A 20,979-nucleotide genomic window follows, 5' to 3' on the forward strand; every position below is an offset into this window, starting at 1 on the left:
AGAGTTTGAGACCAGCCTGGGCAACATGGCGAAACCTCATCTCTACTAAAAATACTAAAAATTAGCTGGGTATGGTGGTGCGCTCCTGTAGTCCCAGATACTCAGGAAGCCGAGGCACAAAAATCACTTGAACTTGGGAGGCGGAGGTTGTCGGGTTGTAGTGAGTTAAGATCGAGCCACTGCACTCCAGCCTGGGCAACAGAGTGAGACTCTGTCTCAAAAAAAAAAAAAAAAGAACTGGGTCTCCTGAGAAGAGGCTTTATTAAAGTGTGGTGGTGGTGGTGTGTGTGTGTGTGTGAGATAGGGACTGTGGCAGCCCCAGGGCCTGACCCTCAGGGGTGCAGGACAGGGGCAACCATCTAGTCTGGGGGTTCTATTTTTCGCCCCAGCAAAAAATGTGGCAGGGACAACTTTACTGCAGAGTCCGATGACAGCCCTCTTCCAGCACTGTCAGCAAGGCCTGCCAATGGACCTTGCCCTTCCCTAACCCTGATCCCAGACACCAGGACAGCCTCCCTGCTCTTTCTTCTCCTTCCCAGCTCCTTTCCCAGACAAACCCTGAACCAGGTCCCTCTTCAAGACACAGAAATTGTCTGGTAATGCAGTGGGGCGAGTCAGCTTGCAGCATGACTCCTTCTGGAAGAACCTGCATTTTAAAAGATACTTCACCTGGGAGGAAAACAAAAACCTGAAAATCTAATGGTGAAACTGATTGATAGCAGTGGGAACGATGGTGTTCCAATACCCTTCAAAAGCATTTATGAACAAAAGCAGGCGTATCCCCTACGGCAGAGAAGGGGAGGTACATGGTCTGATTTTAGCAATGTGAAGGGCCCCTCTCAAGCCCCCAGATGCCTCTCTTATCTGCTGCATGGATGCCTGAGATTCTCCACTGGGGCCAAGTCTTCTGACATAAGGAAAAATCAGTGTTCTCCTGTAGATACTCCCAAAAGCAGTGATGGGAACCTGAGCTGACTCCATGCAGAATGAGATGGTGTCAGAGCCTGCTCTAGCACCCTGCTTTGATGGGAGGAAATGGGGAGAAAGGAAGAAGGTTGAGGGGCCAGGGAAAAGAAGACACAGCCATGGAACCGCTGGCACACAAAACAGCTAAAGACCCACATACCCAGGACTCAGTCTGCAACCATGTGATGATAGTAAGAACCACTTCCCACAGCTGGCACAGGACCTGGCATACAGTAGGCACTGCCTTGTTGCAGGTTCCCTCACAACATGCTCCTTATACCCTCTTTCCATAGGCTGTGTCTTCACAGAACCAGTTTTTGAACACCTACTGTACACCTGACACCTTTGAACATTATAACCACCTTTCAAGGTAGGAATGGTTAGTCCCATTTTACAGATGAAGAAACTGAGCCTCTGAGTAGCCATGTGACTTTCCTAAGATCATCAACTAGAAAGTAGCAGAGTCAAGACTAAAACCCCCCAGCTCTTTGCCTCCAGAGGCCTAAAGTTAGCGGCCAAACTTGCTGTTAATAGGAAAGAATGTGGCATGTGCCATTCTCCTCTGCCCTTCCTCTGGGCTCAGATTTCTCAACATTCAGTCTCCTCCCAGCAGGCTGCTTGCCAGTGCAGACCCCCGGCAGCTGCACCATTCCCGTGCCCTCTGTTCAGAGCCAGTTGGGAGGGTGGGGAGGTGGTGTGTGCACAGATGTGTGCATTACCGGCACAGAGTCAAAGGATCACTGTGTCCCTCGCTCAGCAAGCCTGTGCAAGTGCATCTGTCAATTACCCTTCATTAGCATCAAATATTAAAAGCCAGGCTGGTTCCTGGCTGGGCCCATGATCCCCAGACGCCCATCTTGGCTGGAGGTGGGGTGGGTCAGGGCATAGCCCTACTTATCAGCCCGGCTTTATCTGGTGTGGGAAGAGCTGGTAAATCACAGCCAGGGATTTGGCTCAAGGCTTGTCAACACAGGGAGGCAGCCCGGCAGCCACATGCCAGGAGGCCCAGGGATATTTCATTAAGCCAGACCCTGCTGCTGGAAATAAAACCCCCAATTAAACACTTCCCCTCCCGGAAGCTGATGCGGCGCCTGTAATCAAGCTAACAGCCGCCCTTCCACGTGGGTGCTGGCACTCAGGGCCATGGAGAGCTGCTCATGAATCCATTAGCTCCTGCACCCTGGCAACGATGTGGCCAGCAAGGACTACTGGGCCCCATTTTACAGATGCGGACGCTGAGACTCAGAGACGCCAGGCACAGGGCCTCCCCAAGGGAGTGAGATGAGGGTCAAAGGCCAGGCTCGAAATGAAGGCATCAGCTCGGGGCCAGGGTGAAGGGTACTGTAGAGCATCAGGGCTTGGGAGAAGGAGCTCAGGTTCTGAACAACACAGACCCAAGTTCAAATCCTGGTTCTGCCTTCAACCAGCTGTGGGACGTTGGGCATGTCCCTTCACATCCTCAGGCCTCAGTTTCTTTATCTGTAAAATGGGAAGCATTATGACTTCCCAGAAGATAAAACATGTGAAGTGCCCAGTACATAGTAGACCTTTGAAACATCCTCCCCGACGCCAGTTTCTTGAAGGGTCACTTCTTCACTAAGCCTGGAGATGGAGCTTGTGACACCACTTCAGCCAGAATTCCTCTGGGGACAAGCTTGGGCCCAGTCTCCTCTTGGCAACCCCAGGCTGTTGTAAAAGCCCCCAGGCTCGACATTACTCAGGGGAGGCACCTGCCAGAGTTTCCAAGAACTGTGAGTTACAGGTTATTTTTAAAGCATTTTATGACTCTCATATAATTAGAACTAAGCTAACAAACAGGTAGGGATCAGGAGGGGGTGTAGCTAATGAGGCCGGAATGATTTGTAACAAGCAGATCAGCTGTTTATGGGCAAGGAGGCTGCTGGAGGGCCCTCGGGCGGCCAACAGGCTCTCTGAAGCCACTTCAGCCTTCTCCTCCAGCTCTCGTTTGCGCCAGTCATTTCCTTTGAACATCTTCTGTCTTTGACTCATCTGTTCCTGCTCTCTCTGCACGATCCTGAGTCCCAAGTTCTCAATTAGAGGGGTCAGAATTCAAGGGCTTGGCTGACTTCTCCAGGACACCGTGTAGTTCCGAGGCCGGTAGCCTGGCCCCATGTCCGAGGTGCTGCCTGGAACCCTTGCTCCTTGGAGGAGCTTCCTTTTCCCTTCTGCATCTGCCTGTTCTTTCAGGTCTGGCCCCAGTCCCACCTGTCCCTGGAAGCCTTCCTAATGCTGCCACACTCTTGGCAGAAGGGGTGGCTCTGGCCTCCCTCAGTATCACTGCCTGGGCTGCTGAGCCAACCTTCAGCTCCACGGAGGGGGGTTACCCCTTCTCCCCAGCGCACACACTCACACACCTCTAAGGTCTCAGTGGCATCCCTAGCTCCTAACGTGACCCAGCTCAAGGATCTGGTGAGTGTTTTGACTTTTGCTTTTTCTCAGATCACCCACTCCTCTGCTCCGTTCTGAACTCTAGAAGCCTGAGCCATGGGACAGCACCCCTCAGCTTCCCTGGCCTCTGCTGGGTTGGGTCAGTGGGAGGCATTGGCAGAAGATGGAAGGGCAGAGGGAGGGAGATGCTGGGTATTCTCCCCTGCTCCCTCCCTGCCTTGATTTGAGGTCTGCCAATGACTTTGCCCCTCTGTGGCCACAGCCCTGCTGGTGGCTTCTCCACTGTAGCCCAGCTGTCATGGGGACCCCCAGCCCCATTCTTGTCCCTTACTTCTCAGGTGCTCAAGCTTTCCATTGTTGTAGTCCCTGGTGCTTTATATGCCTTATTGGTCCCTTTACCTTGCCCAGCCTCTGAAAAGGACCCCCGTCCCACATTAAATTCTCTCCAAATTGCCAACTGAGCATGTTTTCTGCCAGGACCCCCTTCCTTCTCCCTGACACCAGGGCACACTGTGACATTTCTCCACAGGCTACTCCCTTGATCAGCCCAAGAAAGCTCCAGAACTGTCCCCTTCTTCGGAACTGCTCCCACACACCTGGGTGGGGGTCAGGGAAGCCCCCACTGCCAACCTTTGCCAAGGAAAGCTCCGGGAGAGGCCCGAGACAGCAATTATGCAGCTTGAGCCTGTGGCAGGTGTCTCTGTGCATCCCTAACTCAGGGAGTGGGGAGAGGGAGGCAGAGTCGGTGATTCCGAGTGTCAAAAAAGGGAGTAAATTAGCCTGGCGAGTGGCGGGGGAAAGGGGTGGGGTAAAGGCTGGCAGGGGGCCTGTGCAGTGGCCGTTATCTTCATGGAGAAAGCAATAAAACCATGTACACTCATAAATGGGCACCACCAGGACCTATTTCCTGCTCAAATAAAATTAAAGGTGATGGATGGAGCTGCAAGCGGCAGGCAGAGCTGGGGGCGGCTTAGTGCTGAGTGATGGGCCCTGTCCTACGCCTGGCTCCCTGGGGTCTAGAAGCCCGGCAGACGCTGGCCAAGCTGCCAGTCTCAAATCTATGGGAGGCAGAGAAAGCGTGTGTATTGCAGGAAGTCAGGGAGGTATGTAGGGAGGTGGGAAAAATTAACAGCTACCATTTCGCAAGGCCCTGTGGTCCTCCCCACACTCATGTCACTTGGCTCTATCCCATCTCCCAGATGAGTCAAGCAAGGCACAGAGAGGTCTGGCAACTTGCTCCTGCTCACACAGCTAGTCAGCAGAACCACCAGATTGCAGAGTTCATAGGAGAGGGCAGACAGCTCATCCCTGTCCCTAGAGGTGTGCCCAGACAGCAGAGGGCATCCAGACCACTCACCTGTCTCCAGGCCAGAGCCACATGCAAGCGCACCCCCCAACCCTCGACCATGGAAGCCTTTGGTGTAGCAGTTAGCCACACTGACTCTAAACCAAGCTTCTGGGTCGCCCACTAATGGCTGTGTGAGCTTGCAAAAGTCACTGAGCACCTCTGTGCCTTAGTTTCCCCATCTGAAAATGGGAGGGTAATCAGAGTACTTGCCTCAGAGGGTTGTGAGGATGAAAAGGGTATAGCGTGGAAAGTGCTTCCAACAGGCAGTATTGCAGAAGGCAGGCCACTGATGGGCCCAGGCTCCCGCCTCCTTCTAGGCCCAGGCTTTCCCTGCCCCTTGGGGAGAGGTGAGGGGGGACAAGGAGACAGCACTTTTAGGACACCTGCCTGGGTCTCATCTGACTTCAGTCCTACGTGCCAAGGTGAAGTTTACATCGGGCCTCACCAGGCCACCTCCTCCAGGAAGACTCCTGGCTTCCCCACAGCATAACTTCATGCCCACACTTGCTTCTGAGCCAGATGCTGCTTGGGCTCCGGCCCCTTCAAGGTGTGATGATAAGAGCATGAATTGGATTCAAATCCTGGCTCTACCATTGACCACGTCATTTGGAACAAGTGACTTAAACTTTTTGTGCTTCAGTTTCCTCATCTGTACAGCAGGCATAACAACAGGGTAGTTATAAAGTCTGCTTTTACGGCAGGACTTGGCACACAGTATGTACTCAATAAATATTGGCTATGAAGATGATGATGATGATGGTAGGGAAATATCTTTTCTCCCCTTTTGGAGACTGGGAGCTCCTTGCCACGAGGGTGCTTGTCTCCTGTTATCCTCCATGGTACCTGGATGAAACTGGGCTCAGTAAGGGAGGCTGGGATAGATAGAGGGGCAAATTAACTAACCCTCCAGTCAGGGATCCTCTTGCAGCCTCTGCAAATCTCTGTACCTCCAGTGACCTTCCCACCTACCCAGTCACACCTTTCCCAGTACAGGGTCCCCCTCGCAGGCAGGAGTGAGCTGAGGAGGGCTGAGTCTGATGGAGTTGGTTACCCACCAATGCCCTGATCACTCCTCCCAGTGAACCCCTAGAGAGTGAGGAGATAGCTAAATGTCACTAACAGGTATGGGCCACCTGCAGACACGTATCATACATACATGTATACACACAGCAGACACCCTGGATAGCTTCCCACCCCGCAAGGGTCTGTCCCCACCTAGCTCCTTTCCTGACTACTGGATTGGAGGGGGTCGCGTTTTTCTTCAGACATTTACTTTCCCTTCCCCACACACCTGTCAGCACTGGCCTCACACCCAGACTCAGGTGGCATCTCAGGCCATCGTGAAACTTATCACTGCTGACCACTCCCCTCACCCCAGGAAAGGCAGGCAGACCACTCACTAGGAGGCCTAAAGACATTCTGGGTGGGGAGGGCTGTCTCAGAGGAGAGGAAGCAGTGCCTCGACCCCAGCCTCCTGGATACAGGGGAAGGTGGGGGAGGGGGCTCATCACTGCTGACCCAGGGCAGGTACCAGGTGGGGGAGGGGGCTCACCACTGCTGGCCCAGGGCAGGTACCAGGTGGGGGAGGGGGCTCACCACTGCTGGCCCAGGGCAGGTACCAGGTGGGGGAGGGGGCTCGCCACTGCTGACCCAGGGCAGGTACCAGGTGGGGGAGGGGGCTCACCACTGCTGGCCCAGGGCAGGTACCAGGGGCAGCTGACATTCACGAAGGAGCCTGGCTCCCCATCTGGCCAGCAGGCATATTCATCGAAGGTCCGGTTGCAGAACAAGTCTGGGAGCAGAGAGAACAGTCTCTGAGTCCCTGCTTGTGACTGGCCATGGTACTTTCCTTCCCTTCCCCAAGACCCCTCCCCTCCTCAGAGGCTGCATGCCACTAACCTCTGCTGAACACTTACTGTATGCCAAGCACTTTCCCCACCCAGCAAGAGCCAAGCAGGGGCACTTGCCACTTATCAGTGGCAGGATCTTGAGCAAGTAACTTAATGTCTGTTTCCTGATCTGTAAAACAGGGGTATTTCCAGCCCCATAGGGCTTTGTGGGATTGAGACTGTATGCTACATAGATAATGGAACATAGTATGTGCTCAACGAACAATCACTACAGGCCTATTCTTAAATTGCACTTCACAGATCAGAGGGAAATGTTAGCTCACCTTCCCTCTGATCTCACCTAAGATAACCTTCTTTAGGTCATGTGTTATAATTACAGTCAGGATTTCAACCTAGGCCCAGCGGGCTCCAATCCTGTGCTCTTTAAACCACCTGGTGAACTCCCTGAACCATTTCTTCTTGTAAATATGTTTGTGGAGCCCTCAGTCCATGCACAGGCTGGGAGGTGCTGAGGACAAAAAAGGCAAGGCCGGGTGCCTGCTCTGAGAGGCTCTAGCTGGGGGGCTGGCCGGGGGCGTGAGGGAGGCCACACAGATAAGACAGCTAAGACAGAAGTAAGACAGCAACCCCAAAGCAGACTACAGCAAATGAGTAAGAGCCAAATGATGGCAGAAGTCCTGGGGAAGATTTTCTGGAGGAGGCAGTGCTTCCGCGGACTTTGAAGAACAGGAAGATTTTGGTCGATAGAAAGGAAGGTATCCAGGTGAAGGAGTAGCTTGGACAATGAGATGAAGGCAGAGGGCAGAGGTGGTGGCATCCTATAGAGGCAAATGACTCCCAGTCACAGACATTGGATTCATAAAATTCCTCCAGGAGTTGGTTGTGTGGGGAGCACTAAAGGTGGGGAGCTCACCTGGACTCACCTGTGGCGGGAGGTGGGTCCTCAGTCAGGGAGCGCTGGCACTGGCGTCGGTATTCTCGCCATTTCTGCACTGTCTCCCAGAGGGACACAGTGGCACCCTGAGGGGAGGGCATACATGGGAGGCCTGTGGGTTCAGCCAGCCCCTCTCCTGCTCCCTCACCCCCTAACACACTTGGTTTCTCGATCTCCATGAAACCTCAAAGCCCCAACTCTGCCAGGCATCAGCCACCTCTGAAAGAGAGTGGGAATAAGTCACTGCCACCCAGGGGCTCCAGGTGGATGGTTTGACATCTTCATTCCTCCCAGGGGACTGGTACACAGCTTGATGTGTCACAAGTACCCAGCAAATGTCTGCTAAATTGATGCTTTTGGGGAGGTGGGTGGATGAAGGAGGAAAGGAGAGTGTGTGCCTCATTCCTGGTCTCTGATCTCACTTAGGAGAGAGACTTTCTGAGGGCCCAGGACTCTAAGCTCCTTCTGGTGCCTAGTCAGCCTGCCTGAGGGCTTCTTGCACTTTCAACCATTCTAGAAGGAGACACACGGGCCAGAGTGGGAGAGGAACTGAATCAAGGGTGCACAGGCCCCTCCAGGAAGCAGAGTTAAGGCTACAATCTGGAGTCCTTCAGATCAGTGACCATGGTGGAATACTGGAAGGTGTGCGGGGGCAAGCGGGGCTGTGTTCAGGGCTACAGAGAACCCGGATGTCTGCCATTAGCATTCCTCCTCCAAAATGCACTCACTTACAAATGCACTCAACATAGCCCCCTCGTGCTCCCCTCTGACACAACAACCAAATCTAATATTCAACCCAGCTTCTATCCACCCAAAGGAAGAGTCCTGAGGACATGAGGTGAAGGGGTCAGGGAGGTTGCAGAACACTGAAGTCACGCCTGCAATGGGAGGGATCCCCCTCACCTGTGAGTAGGGAGAGCTGAGCCTCCACTTCCAGCAATGTCACCGAAATGGCTTTTTAGCACACAGACCCAAACAGACCCATCCCACTGAGAATCCACCGTTCCTTCTCAGCGTTTTTGTGCACTTCCTTCGGCTATGTCTTGGGATTGTGGTTCTGTTTAGTTTTTTCCTGAACAGCCTTAAAAATTATAAATATTCGTCCTTTAGAGGCTGCAGATGCTGAAATGACCCAAGAGCCCCATGTATAAAATGTAGGACCTACACATAATTTAAAACAACATTTTGCTTTTTGAAATCCCAAAAATGTCCACGTGTGCTGAAATTAAAATAGCTTCTTTATAGAAGCTTGCCCCCTTGCCTTGTGGCGTGCTGGGCACACGCTGGATCTGGTCTCGAGTTCTAGCTGGCTTATCTCGCACCTCCCTGAGAGACTTGAGCTGCCTTGCTCACCCCCTGCTGCCTCGCAGGCCCCACGGAAGGGCCCAGCTCACTTTGAGCCCCAGCAGCGTCCTTGGCGTAGGTGTGCTGAGGCCGCGGGGGCTACCCTGAAGGACAGAGCTCGTCTGAGGGCAAAGGTCAACTGTATTTGCTTGGGGAAAAAAAGAACAAGAAATCAAACATAACAGCTGCAAAGGTGTTGTCCATGATATTAGCCACAGCTGAGGAGGTGGCACAGTTTTCATCAGAGCAAGTCCTGGTGGATCAACCCCACCGCCCTAACCCCTTTCCCTTCTCCCTTCTTCCCTCTTCTCCCGGTAAAGGGCTCTTCCACGGGGCCCCTAAATGCAGCAGCTGCTGGGGGTGGAGGGCAGAGAGACAGAGAAATCCCCCTTGGTTTCTGTTTCTAGAATGAAAGCAGACAACACACAAGGTCACTGCTGGGAACTGGGGCAGAAGGTGTGTGTGGGGCAGGCAGAGAGGCTGTGGAAGCCAGTTCTCCCCAGAGGCGGGGGAGGGGTTAACGACCGCACCATGAAGGCCAATCTGGCCTCCGGCACCCCAGGGCAGCGTTGTCACCTACTCTGAGCAGAGCTGTGGACATAAAACTGTCTTCAGACTGGGGCTCCCTGAGGATGGGGCTGTGCCTCCCCTCAGACTGGGGCTCCCTGAGGATGGGGCTGTGTCTCCCTCAGACTGGGGATCCCTGAGTCAGGGCTGTGTCTCCCCCTCAGACTGGGGCTCCCTGAGGTCGGGGCTGTGTCTCCCCTCAGACTGGGGCTCCCTGAGGAGGGGGCTGTGTCTCCCTCGGACTGGGGCTTCCTGAGGACAGGGCTGTGGTTCCCCCTTAGGTAAGGGATTCCTGACAGTAGGAATATCTTGTCCTCTCCCTGCACCAGTTCAGGGTTTCTAAATACCCTGGAGCCTTCATCCCAACCCTGCAGGCACACACACAGTACGAACTACCCAGACTTCTGGCCTCTCCCACACCTCGTATTTACAGAAACCATAACGGTGCCAGGTTCTGGGTGGTTGTGGGTAGAGGGGAATGCAGGGAGTATAAAGGTGACTGCAGGAGTCCTGCCTGAGAGAGTCCTCAGGCTACTCGGGAGTGGGGGTCAATGCTTTACAGGACAAGTGACATAACAGGGAAGCCAGGGGGTGAAAGTGTTCAGGGAGTGGTTGGGGCAGGGCTCAGTGTAGACTCAAGAGGCCTGAGGGACTGGGGACTGTGAGGTGGGGCTGGGGTGAAGGGGGTTGGGGGCAGACTGGGCTAGCAAGGAGGAGAGCAGGCATTTCAGCAGGAGGGCACAGCAGGGAAAAGGCACAGGGGTGGGGACATCAGTGCTCTGGAGAGCAGAGGAAAGCTGTGGACTGTTATCAGGAGGATTTTGGGGGGCAGGGAGAGAGTGGTGGCAGGCCCTGGGACAGATGGGAGGTTCTGGTCTGGGGAAAGGCTGGGTAAATGAGGCTGGGGTCACCCAGTGCCACAGGGTCTGGGTGCCCAGGTAACATGGTGGAGACTGAACAACCCTGGGCTTGGGCTCAGATCTGGGCCTGGATCTGGCTCACCCAAGACATTAGGTTTGCAACTGAGTGCAAGAGTTGTATGTTTTCGCCTCAGCTTAAACTTGTGCAAATGGGAACAGCAGCCCCTCCCCCATGAGACGGCTGTGAGGACTGAGTTAATGCTTAAGATGGTGGGCCCATGGAGAAGGCTCAGTCAATGGCAGCAATCCCCATGATTTCTGCTATTTAGAGGAAAGGGCAGAGTGGGAGGGAGTGACCAGGCTTCCTGGGGACTGGGGCCCCACCCCTTCCTCACTTCTAGGATCAACACGTTCCCAGAAAGAGGAAATTAATATATTTTCACGTCCAATGACCAATCATTCTGCTAAATTTGTGAGATCTTCCAGCAGTAACCACAGCCAATGGCAAAGTGAAGCAGGGAGGAGGCTTGGGACCCCATGCCCTGTGAGGAGGGGCAAGGCCCTGCCCAGCAGTGTCCCCCACTCCTCCATTTCATCCTCCCACAACATAAGTCCCTGCTGCAAGCCTGACAAGGTGGGGCTGTGGGTGCTGGGGAGCAGGGAGGATGTAATCCAGATGTCCCTGTCCCTCACCAGGCAGCAGAGCTGACGAGGAGAGCAGGGCAGGGGTCAGTGGGGGTCTAAGGGGCCATGGTAAGGGCAGGATGGCAGTTTCTAGCATCCAGACTTGACAGGCTTCATGGGATCCCTCTGAGGTGGATGAAGGCACATGGGGATGATGCCTGGTTGGAGGTTACAAGAAGGAAGGGGCATCCCTCGGATTGAGGAGTTTCGGGAGGAAGCAGGAGACAGGAGAGAGGACACCAGGAGGGAGCGGTGTGAGCTACAGGAAGGAGCTCTGGACAGCGATTTACAAGTCCTCGGTCTAAATCCCAGCTCTGTTAATGCAGGATGGTGGGACACATTTTATCTTTTTGAACCTCAGTTTAGTCATCAGTTGCCAGTTCCACCATCTGTAAAATGGGCATATCATTCTTCTCAGAGACTGTACAGATCCAACAAGATAAAGCAGGTGAAAATCTTTGTGACTTCTCAAGCCCTGTACAATCAGGCAGCGTTGGAAGGAAAGACAGCAGAGAAGGAAGCAGGTGGAGCGGAAGCCCCCGGGGTGGCAGGCCTTCCAGCACCCCAGGAGGGGTCTCCCTCTCCAAACACTGGCTGCCAACCTGAAAGGCGCCTCCTATTTCTCAGTGCGGGTAAGCGTATCAGATTCTTTCCTTCTCTGGGGACCATTTTGGTTGACGGGGAGGAGGAAAGAGATCTTGGCCTCTCTGTGCCATGAGGTGGGAGACGCGCAGGAGGGCCTCTCAGAAGGAGGAAGAAGGGATTCCAATTCAAATTTCTGGAGGCCCCCAACCAGGTCCAGCCCTTCAGGTTCCCTGGCATCTCCTCCCAGGGCCCCAACCTCCTTCCTCTGTGTCACCTCCCAGAAGTCAAATCACCCCTTCCATCAACAGATTCCTGTCTCTTTGACTGCCCCTTGTTTTTCTTCCTTTCTTCTTCTTTTTTTTTTTTTTTTTCGAAAGCTCAGAGCTTACAATCCATTTTTTTCCCTAAGGGCTTTAGATATCTGAACGAAAGGACAGGAAAAGGAATACTACACACATGTTCTCACAGTCACGAAAACCCCCACGTGGACACTGTCACACGCATCATCACACACGTCCCCATGCACATTCCCAATGCTGAGACACTAACACAGATTCTCTCCCACCACACACAATCACTCACAGACTGCCAGGTACACACTCACGTGCTGAGACACTGTCCCCAACATACACACACAGAGGAACGCAGAGACACCCTCACAAGCACACTATCTCCCCTGCACATATAGACACACACTAGTTGACACCCATTTACGCACCAAGATGCCACACACACACACACACACACACACACACAGACCCTCCCACAGACACAGTGTGACATGCAGGGTCACAAACACATAGACAGTGTCAGATGCAGAACTGCATGCTGAGATGTTGCACACACAGGGACTCATTCCCACACAGACCGTTACACACGGTCACTCACATATACCTGGGAAATGCGGGCTCATATAGCCCACTCCCTTCTCCCCCTGGTCTGTCTCAGTCTACCTGTGTGTATCTCTATCCCCACCACCACCAACACCACCACACACACACATAGGAATTTTCCTAGGGGCAGGCTGCCACTGAGGAAGCCTGTTTTGCCTTGGTGCAGGGCATTCGAGGGCAGGATGTGGTTTCTTGGTTGCTCCTGCCCCAGCCCCCAGCCTGGGTTCTGTCCAGAAGGAAGCCCAGATTAGAACAATGTCCACTCTGACCAAGGCTCAGCCCTGGACTCCATCCACCATTCACTAGAGTACAGAGACCCAGGGTCTCCAAGAGCCCCTCTCAGTCCTATCCTGCAGCCCTGGAAAACACTTCCGGATCCCCAAGGACAAACGGGTCAGTTTCCCCATTTGAGTAAAGTGACTAAAGCTGCCATTTCAGGGTGCCAGTGTCCTGTGTGATAGAGTTTATGATCCCTGTTTACAGATGAGGACACAGATTGGGGATAATCAAATATCCAACTCAAGATCACCAGCTAATAGCAGTCTCTATATTTGAATCCAGTTCTGTCTGATTTTAACTTTGAGTGTCAAGGGCTTGCCTATCTCCTCAGTAGGCCCACTCCCTCACTGGGGTCTTGGACAGGTAAGGACCAGGGTAGGGGAGTGAGGTTTCCCAGCAACAAGGAAAGAGTGGCCTAGGGCACCTTTTTCAGAAGTCAACTCAGCCATCCCCCTACCCGCAGGGATGCTGCTTCCAGCCTCAACAGACCCGACAGTAAGCAGCTCACTCTCCGAGTTCTCCCTTCAGTCCCATCTGAGTAGGAGGTGTTAGATCAAGAGCCCAGCCCCTCACCCCTTTCTCCTCCCTGCTCCTGAACTGCCGGACTACTTTATACAAGACCCTCTTTTCTGAGCTTTCATCCCCCCATCAGCAACACGAGGGGAGAAACTCTAACCCTGCTGACTTCATAGACAGAAAACAAAATGCAAAATACACTATTTTTTAGTTCTATAAGCATGCATGATGTTGTGTCATAATTATTGCAGTCTATCCTTAGCACCCCCTGTAACTCAGATCTCCGTGGCAGCTCAGTTTCCCATGCCAAGAGCACCCCCTCAAGGCTCCCATCTCAGTTAGGACCTGTCCCCTCCTATCCTTCTCTACCACCCCAATCGTGTTATGCCCCCAGGATGCCCAACTTTTGCCTTAGGCCTGGGGCTAAGGAGTAAAATTGGATCAGAGGAAAGTGCGGTTGCAGGAGCCTGACACTTCTGGGAATGAGGCCTCTGGGAAGACAGCTCACGGAAACTTTCCTCTTCCCTATGCCGTCTTCCCTTCATTCAAACCAGATCTGTAAACCTGGCCTAGAGCAGGATGGGACCAGGAAGCAGAGCCTCCACCCCTACCCCAACCCAGTCCGTAAGAGGAGGGAACGATGGGCAAGAACCACGTCTTGGGTCTGCAGCCCTGGCCCCTGAAAGATCCCAACCACACCAGGAAAACCAAAGCCTGGCTGGGGAGGCTGTGGAGAAGGTGCCTTGGAAGGGAGTGGGTGTCTCCTGGGGCTCAGGGTAGCAGCTGGGCTGGGGAACAGGGGCAGGGAGAGGATGCCTCTGGAAAAGAATCTGGGGGCTGAAAATGTGCTGGCCCCTCAGCTGAGAGGCACCTCTGTCCACATCTGGGGTTTCAGCGGGGGTGGAGTCTGCCCTCACCAAGGCAATGGTTCTGGGACAAACTTCCAGATTCGTCCAGGTCCACTCCCCACGGATCTCAGTTCTTTAGGTCTGGCGGTAGCAGTGGGAAGTGATAGGAAGAACCTGTTTCCTGACCCAGGACAGGCTGCCCAAGTCTATGTCTCCTCTCTGCTCAAGCACGTCCCAGCATCTTTGGACAGCTCCCCTCTTCAAAAGCAGCTGACCACTGCCCCCAGCCCAGAAGCCTGGGGCAGGAAAGGCAGCAAGGGCAGGAGAGAGGGGCTAGAGATGTCCACCTGTGGCCTGCTCTCTGGTGGCACCAAGGAGCCCAGGTGTTCCTGCGTGTCCCAATATGCATTCTCTTGGTGCCTGTTGTCAGTGTAGGGTCAGAATGGGAGGTCAGCAGAGTGGTGGTGGGGGGCTGGCTGCTTCCAGAGGGGGTACTGAGCCTTCTGCCTGTTTGCTACAGAGGCTGGAAGGGGACGGGGGTAGGTTCCATCTGGGAGGTCACTGAGGAGGACAAGCTGCCACCGCAGGGTCCCAGGGACCATGAATCAAAGGCTGTGCGGGGGGCTGACGAGAAAGGGAGAGGAGCGGGGTCTCTGCACCCTGGCCCTCTCAGCCCTCATAGGGCCTTCTCAGGGTCTTTGAGCAGGTGGATTGCCTGGGGAGGCACTGCAGGAGAGGGGTCTGGGGCAGACTGTGGGGCGGAGGGAGTCTGGGAGGATGCGGGGCCGTGCCAGGGCCGCTGACACGGTTTAGAAGGAGTTGGAAAAGTGGTGGGGAGGAAGGAAAAGCGGGGCAGAAGTCAGCGCAGGGCGGCCGCGGGGCAGCGGGTGCCCTGGCAGAGGGACCCGGGCGGCGAGGAAGAGGGCGTCTCGCTGGGGTTGGGGGAATCCTCTGTAGTCCAAGCCCTCACCTGGGCCTTCCAGCCCAGGGGCACAAACTCTCCAGTCCCTACTCCCCCCGAGGCTTTCGGATGCCCCCGCCAGCGGTCTCGGAGTTTCATTCAAGTCCCGGGGCCCCCCCACAGGACACTGCGCCTGCAGCCCGCAGCGCCATCCGCCTCCCTCCCCCGGTGTCGTCGGGGTCCCTGGGTCTCACCTGGGGGCGGGGGCCGGCCCTGCCCACCACCCCGAGCAGCAGGAGCGCGAGGCGCAGCGGGCCGGGGGTGCCGGCCATGGCGGGGAGTTCAGGACTGGGCCATCGCTGCCACCTGCGGAACCGCGTGCGGCGACTGATTCTGGGCGGGTGGCGGGCGGCGGGGGAGGAGCCGGCGAGGGGCCGCCCTGCCCGCGGGAGGGGCCTGGCAGGGTCCCGGTTCTTCCTTCCCGGCCGCCAGAGACCCCTGGGCCCGCCCCGCCGCACCCCTCAGCCGGTCCCGGGCCGGGAGATAGTGGGCACTGCGCTCCGAGCGAGCGCGGCTGGGGATCAGGAAGCGCAGGAGGCGGACACCAGCTCTGAGCGCCCACAGTGCGCCTGGCCGGCTTTCAGCGACAAGCCGGGCCCCGCCTCCCACCCTGGCACCCCGGACCTCCTCCCCGGTCTCCCAGCTGAAGAAAGCCACAGCAACTCCCGCCCGTTCCAGGTCCGTCAAAGGAAACCGAGGCCCGAAGAGTGGACGAGACTTGTCCAAGGTCACACGGCTTTGAAGGCCACTCCTGGAAAGTATCCCCAGAGCCAGGGGTGACTAATAAGAACTTTTTTTCCCAGGGTTACCCCTTCCCAGGTCCTCTCCTCATTCACAGGCTCTGTCCTGAAGGCAGGCCCGGGATAGTCAAGGTTGGGGGTGGGGAGACCGCGACAAATGGATCCACAGAGCCCTGACAGTCGGAAGGGTCTAGAGGTTCCCCTCTACCTGGAAACTTCAGCATTGCAGGGCAGGGAGGTATGAGGCTGGAGTCTGCCTTTCTGGAAGCTTCCCTGCCACCTCTTGCAGCTCCAGCCTCCTGCTCTTGTAACCTGTGTATGTGTGATAAGGTGTGCCCATGGTTGTTCCTGCCTTCTTTATCTCTCTCCCTGCTTCGCTTTTTGGGGACTCTGGATTTTTCCTGCCTCTGTTTCCACTCCCACTCCTAAACACTGCAGGGCCCTCAGGTTCCCTTCTTACACCCAACAAGCGGACAGAGAACGCTAAGAGGGCACTGACTGTATCTTCCCTAATGCTCTTGAGAAGTGGGGATGGGAAAAGAGGATCCCTCACCAAAGAACCTTGATGCCACTCTTAGGAAAGGTGAGTTGTGGCAGCGCCCAGCCTTAGACCTGCCGTGGGACATGTTGACTAAAGGGACAGGAAGTTTGTGAGAGTAGCTAGTCCTGGGGAGAGAACTGAACTTCTCAAAGTCCTGAGGAAGGCTGGACCTGTCTGAGCCCAGGGAGGGAGACAGCCAGTGGGAGGGGCCCCTGGCTTCCATTCAGCAGGAGAGACCCTCCTCTCCAGCAAGCTCTGGTTCCACCACCTGAGACTCGTTTATTCCCTCCCCTCCCAAGAGGTCGGTCTAGCAGGGACTTTCTATGTATCACTTCGGATTAGGTTGTTGAGCTGGGAGTGACAGAAAATCCCACCCCAAATAACAATGGCATAACCAAGGGCTCTCTCATGTAAAGCAAGGCCAGAGGTTCAGCCCAAGGTTGGAGTGGCGGCTCCCTGATCATCAGGGTGCCTGGATCTTCTAGCTTCCACCATCCTCTGCTCCAAGGTTTCCACCTAATGATCCAAGGTGGCTACTCCAGCCATGAAATCCAAATTCCAACCAGCAGGAAGGAGGAATGGGAAGGAGATGGGAGCACCTCCACCCATAAAGACATGTCTTGAAAGTGGCAGCCATCAATTCTACACCCCTTGGTCAGAACTTAGTCACGTAGGCACTCCTAGCTGCAAAGAAGGCTGGAAAAAGCACCCTTTATTCCAGGCAACCATGGGCAAGGTTAAATATTGGGCTTTTATACTCTAGAAGAAGGCAAATTTTTAAAAAGATACTGGAAGTGAGCTTTAGCCACTACTATGTCAGGTTTGGGGTGGAGAGAGGAGAAAGGAAGAGATAGAGAAGCTATTCAGACAGAACTGGATGGAGTCTTTATCATGAATTTATCAACCTGCAGATTACATTGATTCAGCAAGTATCTATTGAAAACTTACCACGTGCCAGACACCATTCTCGGTCCTGGGGATACAACTGGTGATGCCATCCCTATCTTCAGAGAGATTATATTCTAATACAGGAGGGAAACATTAAACAAATAATTATTGGAGTCATTTATAATTGTGATAAGCACTAGAATGATAAGCAAATGCCCCCAGCACTTATAAAGCCATGTTTTCTCTGCCAGGGGGCTTTCTCTGACTTGCAGGAACATTTTTGCATTCAGCCAGTGCAGGGTAGGTACCCCTAGGAGCAGCTGTCAACCATGGATGGACAGGAGTGGATGGATAAATACCCCATCCAGAGGTGTGTACCACAGTCTCCCAGAGGTCCCCTGTGTGATGGAGCCCAGCTTCCCACAGCAGTTACCTGCTCAGGAATGCACCCTGTGTTGGCTTCATTTCCTCACTTGTCCCACTTTCCCACAGTAGGGTGCCAGTGCTTCCGGGGTCACACCTCACATCAAAATAGACAATGTGGCCGGGTGCGGTGGCTCACCGCCTGTAAGCTCAGCACTTTGGGAGGCTGAGGCGGGTGGATCACCTGAGGTCAGGAGTTCAAGACCAGGCTGACCAACATGGAGAAACCCCGTCTCTATTAAAAATACAAGAATTAGCCGGGCGTGGTGGCACTTGCCTGTAATCCCAGCTACTCGGGAGGCTGAGGCAGGAGAATCGCTTGAACCTAGGAGGTGGAGGTTGCGGTGAGCCGAGATCGCGCCATTGCACTCCAGCCTGGGGAACAAGAGTGAAACTCCATCTCAAAAAACAAAATAAATAAAAAATAAATAAATGATTTGTCCTTAAATCCTCCTCTCAGGATCTGCTTCTGGGAGAGCCCAGCTGAAGACAGTGGGCCTATGAGGGTATTTAGGAAGCTTAGGGCCAGTCCCTCCTCTTAACACCTGGGGATCCAAAAACCTCAGAGTTTGCTGTGATGCTAGGACAGAGTATGGACTCGGGAATAGTTTCCTTCTTTCCTCTTGCTGTTACCAGGGCCTCTCACTCAGGCTCCTTAGAGCAGAGGAAAGGATGAGGTCCGTAAGAGCAGATATTTAATGGATGGCGTACTGTCTGCTAAACTGTCAGCACCTGTAATCCCAGCTACTCGGGAGGCTGAGAAAGAACAATCACTTGAACCTAGGAGGCGGAGGTTGCAGTGAGCAGAGGTCATGACACTGCACTCCAGCCTGGGTGACAGAGCAAGACTCCATATCAAACAAACAAACAAACAAAAACCCTTGAAAACAAAGATAATAGCTACTACTTACTGAGCCAGAAGCTGCTGAATGCTTGGTGTACCCTGATCTCATCCAGTATTATGCACAAGTGTTATTGTGCCCATTTTATGGATGGGGAGACCGAGGCTCAGGGATGAAAAGTGAGTTGCCCATAAGAACAAACAGGGCATTCATCCCAGGTCCACCTGCCCCCAGAGCTGGTGCCAAAGCTCCCAATAGGCAGCTGAATTTGTGTCAGCACAGAGGATGCAGGCTGCAGCTCAGCCAGCCTGTCCGGGAGCACCTCCCTCTACAACCCAGAGCTCTGGGTCCTGCTCCTTACCCTTAGGCCCAAGGCTTCTCCAGTGACCCTAGCGTGGGGTGCCCTCAGCTTCCACTAAGAAAACATGGTGTTGAGATTGTCTTCAGAAATAGGAATGGGAGCAACTGATGTGTGCTCCCGAGGAAAAGATGCTGCAAGGCCCATTCCCCAAGGAGGCAGACCTGAGAGCAGGCCACCCGACCCTCTTTTGTCTTCAACAGTAAAGCCTTGTCCCTAGCAGGAAGACCAGGCCAGTGGGCAGGACAGATCCATTTTTTTTTTTTTTTTTTGAGACAAGAGTCTCGCATTGTCACTGGGGCTAGAGTGCAGTGGCACGATCTTGGCTCACTGCAACTTCCACCTCCCAGGTTCAAGCTATTCTCCTGCCTCAGCCCCTTGAGTAGCTGGGATTACAGGTGCCCGCCACCACGCCTGGCTAATTCTTGTATTTTTGGTAGAGATGGGATTTCGCCATGTTGGCCAGGCTGGTCTCGAACTCCTGACCTTGTGATCCTCCCGCCTCGGCCTCCCAAAGTGCTGGGATTACAGGTGTGAGCCACCGTGCCCGGCCCAGGACAGATCTTTCACTTGAGAGGAGACAGGAGGGAGAGAAGGAAAAGAGAGAGAGGGAGGTCGTAGAGTGGAGTGAAGGACAGGGAAGGAGAGGGAATTGCTAGAAAAGATAGGTGTCTCTTCTTTTTTTTTTTTTTAGACACAGTCTGGCTCTGTCGCCCAGTCTGGAGTGCAGTGGTGCAATCTCAGCTCATTGCAACCTCCGCCTCCTGGGTTCAAGCGATTCTCGTGCCTCAGCTTCCCAAGCAGCTGGAATTACAAGCTTATGCCACCATGCCCAGCTAATGTTTGTATTTTTTAGTAGAGACAGGGTTTCACCATGTTGGCCAGGCTGATTTCAAACTCCTGGCCTCGAGTGATCCGCCCACCTCAGCCTCCCAAAATGCTGGGATTACAGGCATGAGTCACTGAGCCCTGCCAGGACAGGTATCTCTTGCACACATAGTTCAGGTTTCTTTCCAAGCTCCATGTCCCTAAGAAACTCATTTACTTCCCAAAGTTCAAGACCACATTCATCTTCTGAGTGATGAGATGAGGAAAGAGCCAGCATTTTTTCAGCCTGATATAAACACACATGCACACACATACCTAAACACAGATTTTAGAGTCTAACAGTCAAATCCCTCTCAGTCACTTACTGTGTATCCTTAGTAGCACTAAGCCTTGGTATAAAATGGGTCCAATAATAAGAACCAATATTTACTGAGCATTTGCCTTGAGCCAGGCACTGTTTTAGGAGCGTTATATGTGTTATTTCATCTAATGCTCACCATTGCCCTCAGGCTGGCCCTTGCCAGACAGTCTGAAGATCTGCTGCTGAGAGAAGGCAGAGACCTCAGCAGTGGGCCAGGAATCCACCTTCTGCCAGGAGAACCTGGCTGCCAGCAAGTCCTGGGGGCAAAGGAGGGTGTCATGAGAGGATGCCTCTTTAGGTAAGGGCTCCACCCCTCCACCTCCTGCTTCTCTTCTCAGACTCTGCCCTGGGAGCAACCCTGAGTTGTAGAGTGGGATCTTTCTTTTTTTTTTTTCTGATGGAGTTTTGCTTTTGTTGCCCAGGCCAAAGTGCAAGGGCACGATCTCAGCTCACTGCAACCTCCACCTCCTGGGTTCAAGCGATTCTCCTGCCTCAGCCTCCTGAGTAGCTGGGATTATAGGCGCCCATCCCCACGCCCGGCTAATTTTTGTGTTTTTAGTAGAGATGGGGTTTCGTCATGTTGGCCAGGCTGGTCTCCAACTCCTGACCTCGTGATCCGCCCACCTCGGCCTCCCAAAGTGCTGCAATTACAGGGGTGAGCCACCGTGCCTGGATCATTTTTACCCCAATTTTACAAATAAGGATGCTGATCCCCAGTGCACTTAGGTAACTAGCGTGAGATGGCTTGAGACAGCCCGGGAGAGCCTGGATGCAAACCCCCACAGACCCACACACTAACTCCACATCCCACATTTGTCACCTTGCAGGATAGTTTGACTATCAGAAGCAACACTTGCCCAGAACCTGGCACAAATAAGTCCTAGTAAATGGCAGTGTTAACACCACTGTTATTCCCCACAGCCCTCTGTCTTCCTTGCTGTGGTGCACCGGCTG

The 20,979-nt window shown here is 54.0% G+C and overlaps 1 protein-coding gene across 1 annotated transcript in view; it reads right to left on the reverse strand.

The window, feature by feature from the left end:
- GLP1R (glucagon-like peptide 1 receptor) overlaps positions 1 to 15,370 on the reverse strand; it is a 38,567-nt gene extending 23,197 nt beyond the window's left edge. The window contains exons 1-3 of the mRNA XM_011944380.1: positions 15,239 to 15,370; positions 7,497 to 7,593; positions 6,408 to 6,515 (exon numbers count right to left, since the gene is read on the reverse strand). Of these exons, the coding sequence (XP_011799770.1) occupies positions 6,408 to 6,515; positions 7,497 to 7,593; positions 15,239 to 15,316 (283 nt within the window). The 5' untranslated portion in view covers positions 15,317 to 15,370. The remainder of the gene's footprint in view (positions 1 to 6,407; positions 6,516 to 7,496; positions 7,594 to 15,238) is intronic.
- Between the last annotated feature and the right edge of the window lie 5,609 nt (positions 15,371 to 20,979).

This window comes from Colobus angolensis, unplaced genomic scaffold, assembly GCF_000951035.1.
Source record: "Colobus angolensis palliatus isolate OR3802 unplaced genomic scaffold, Cang.pa_1.0 Scaffold105, whole genome shotgun sequence".
Lineage (NCBI taxonomy): Eukaryota > Metazoa > Chordata > Mammalia > Primates > Cercopithecidae > Colobus > Colobus angolensis.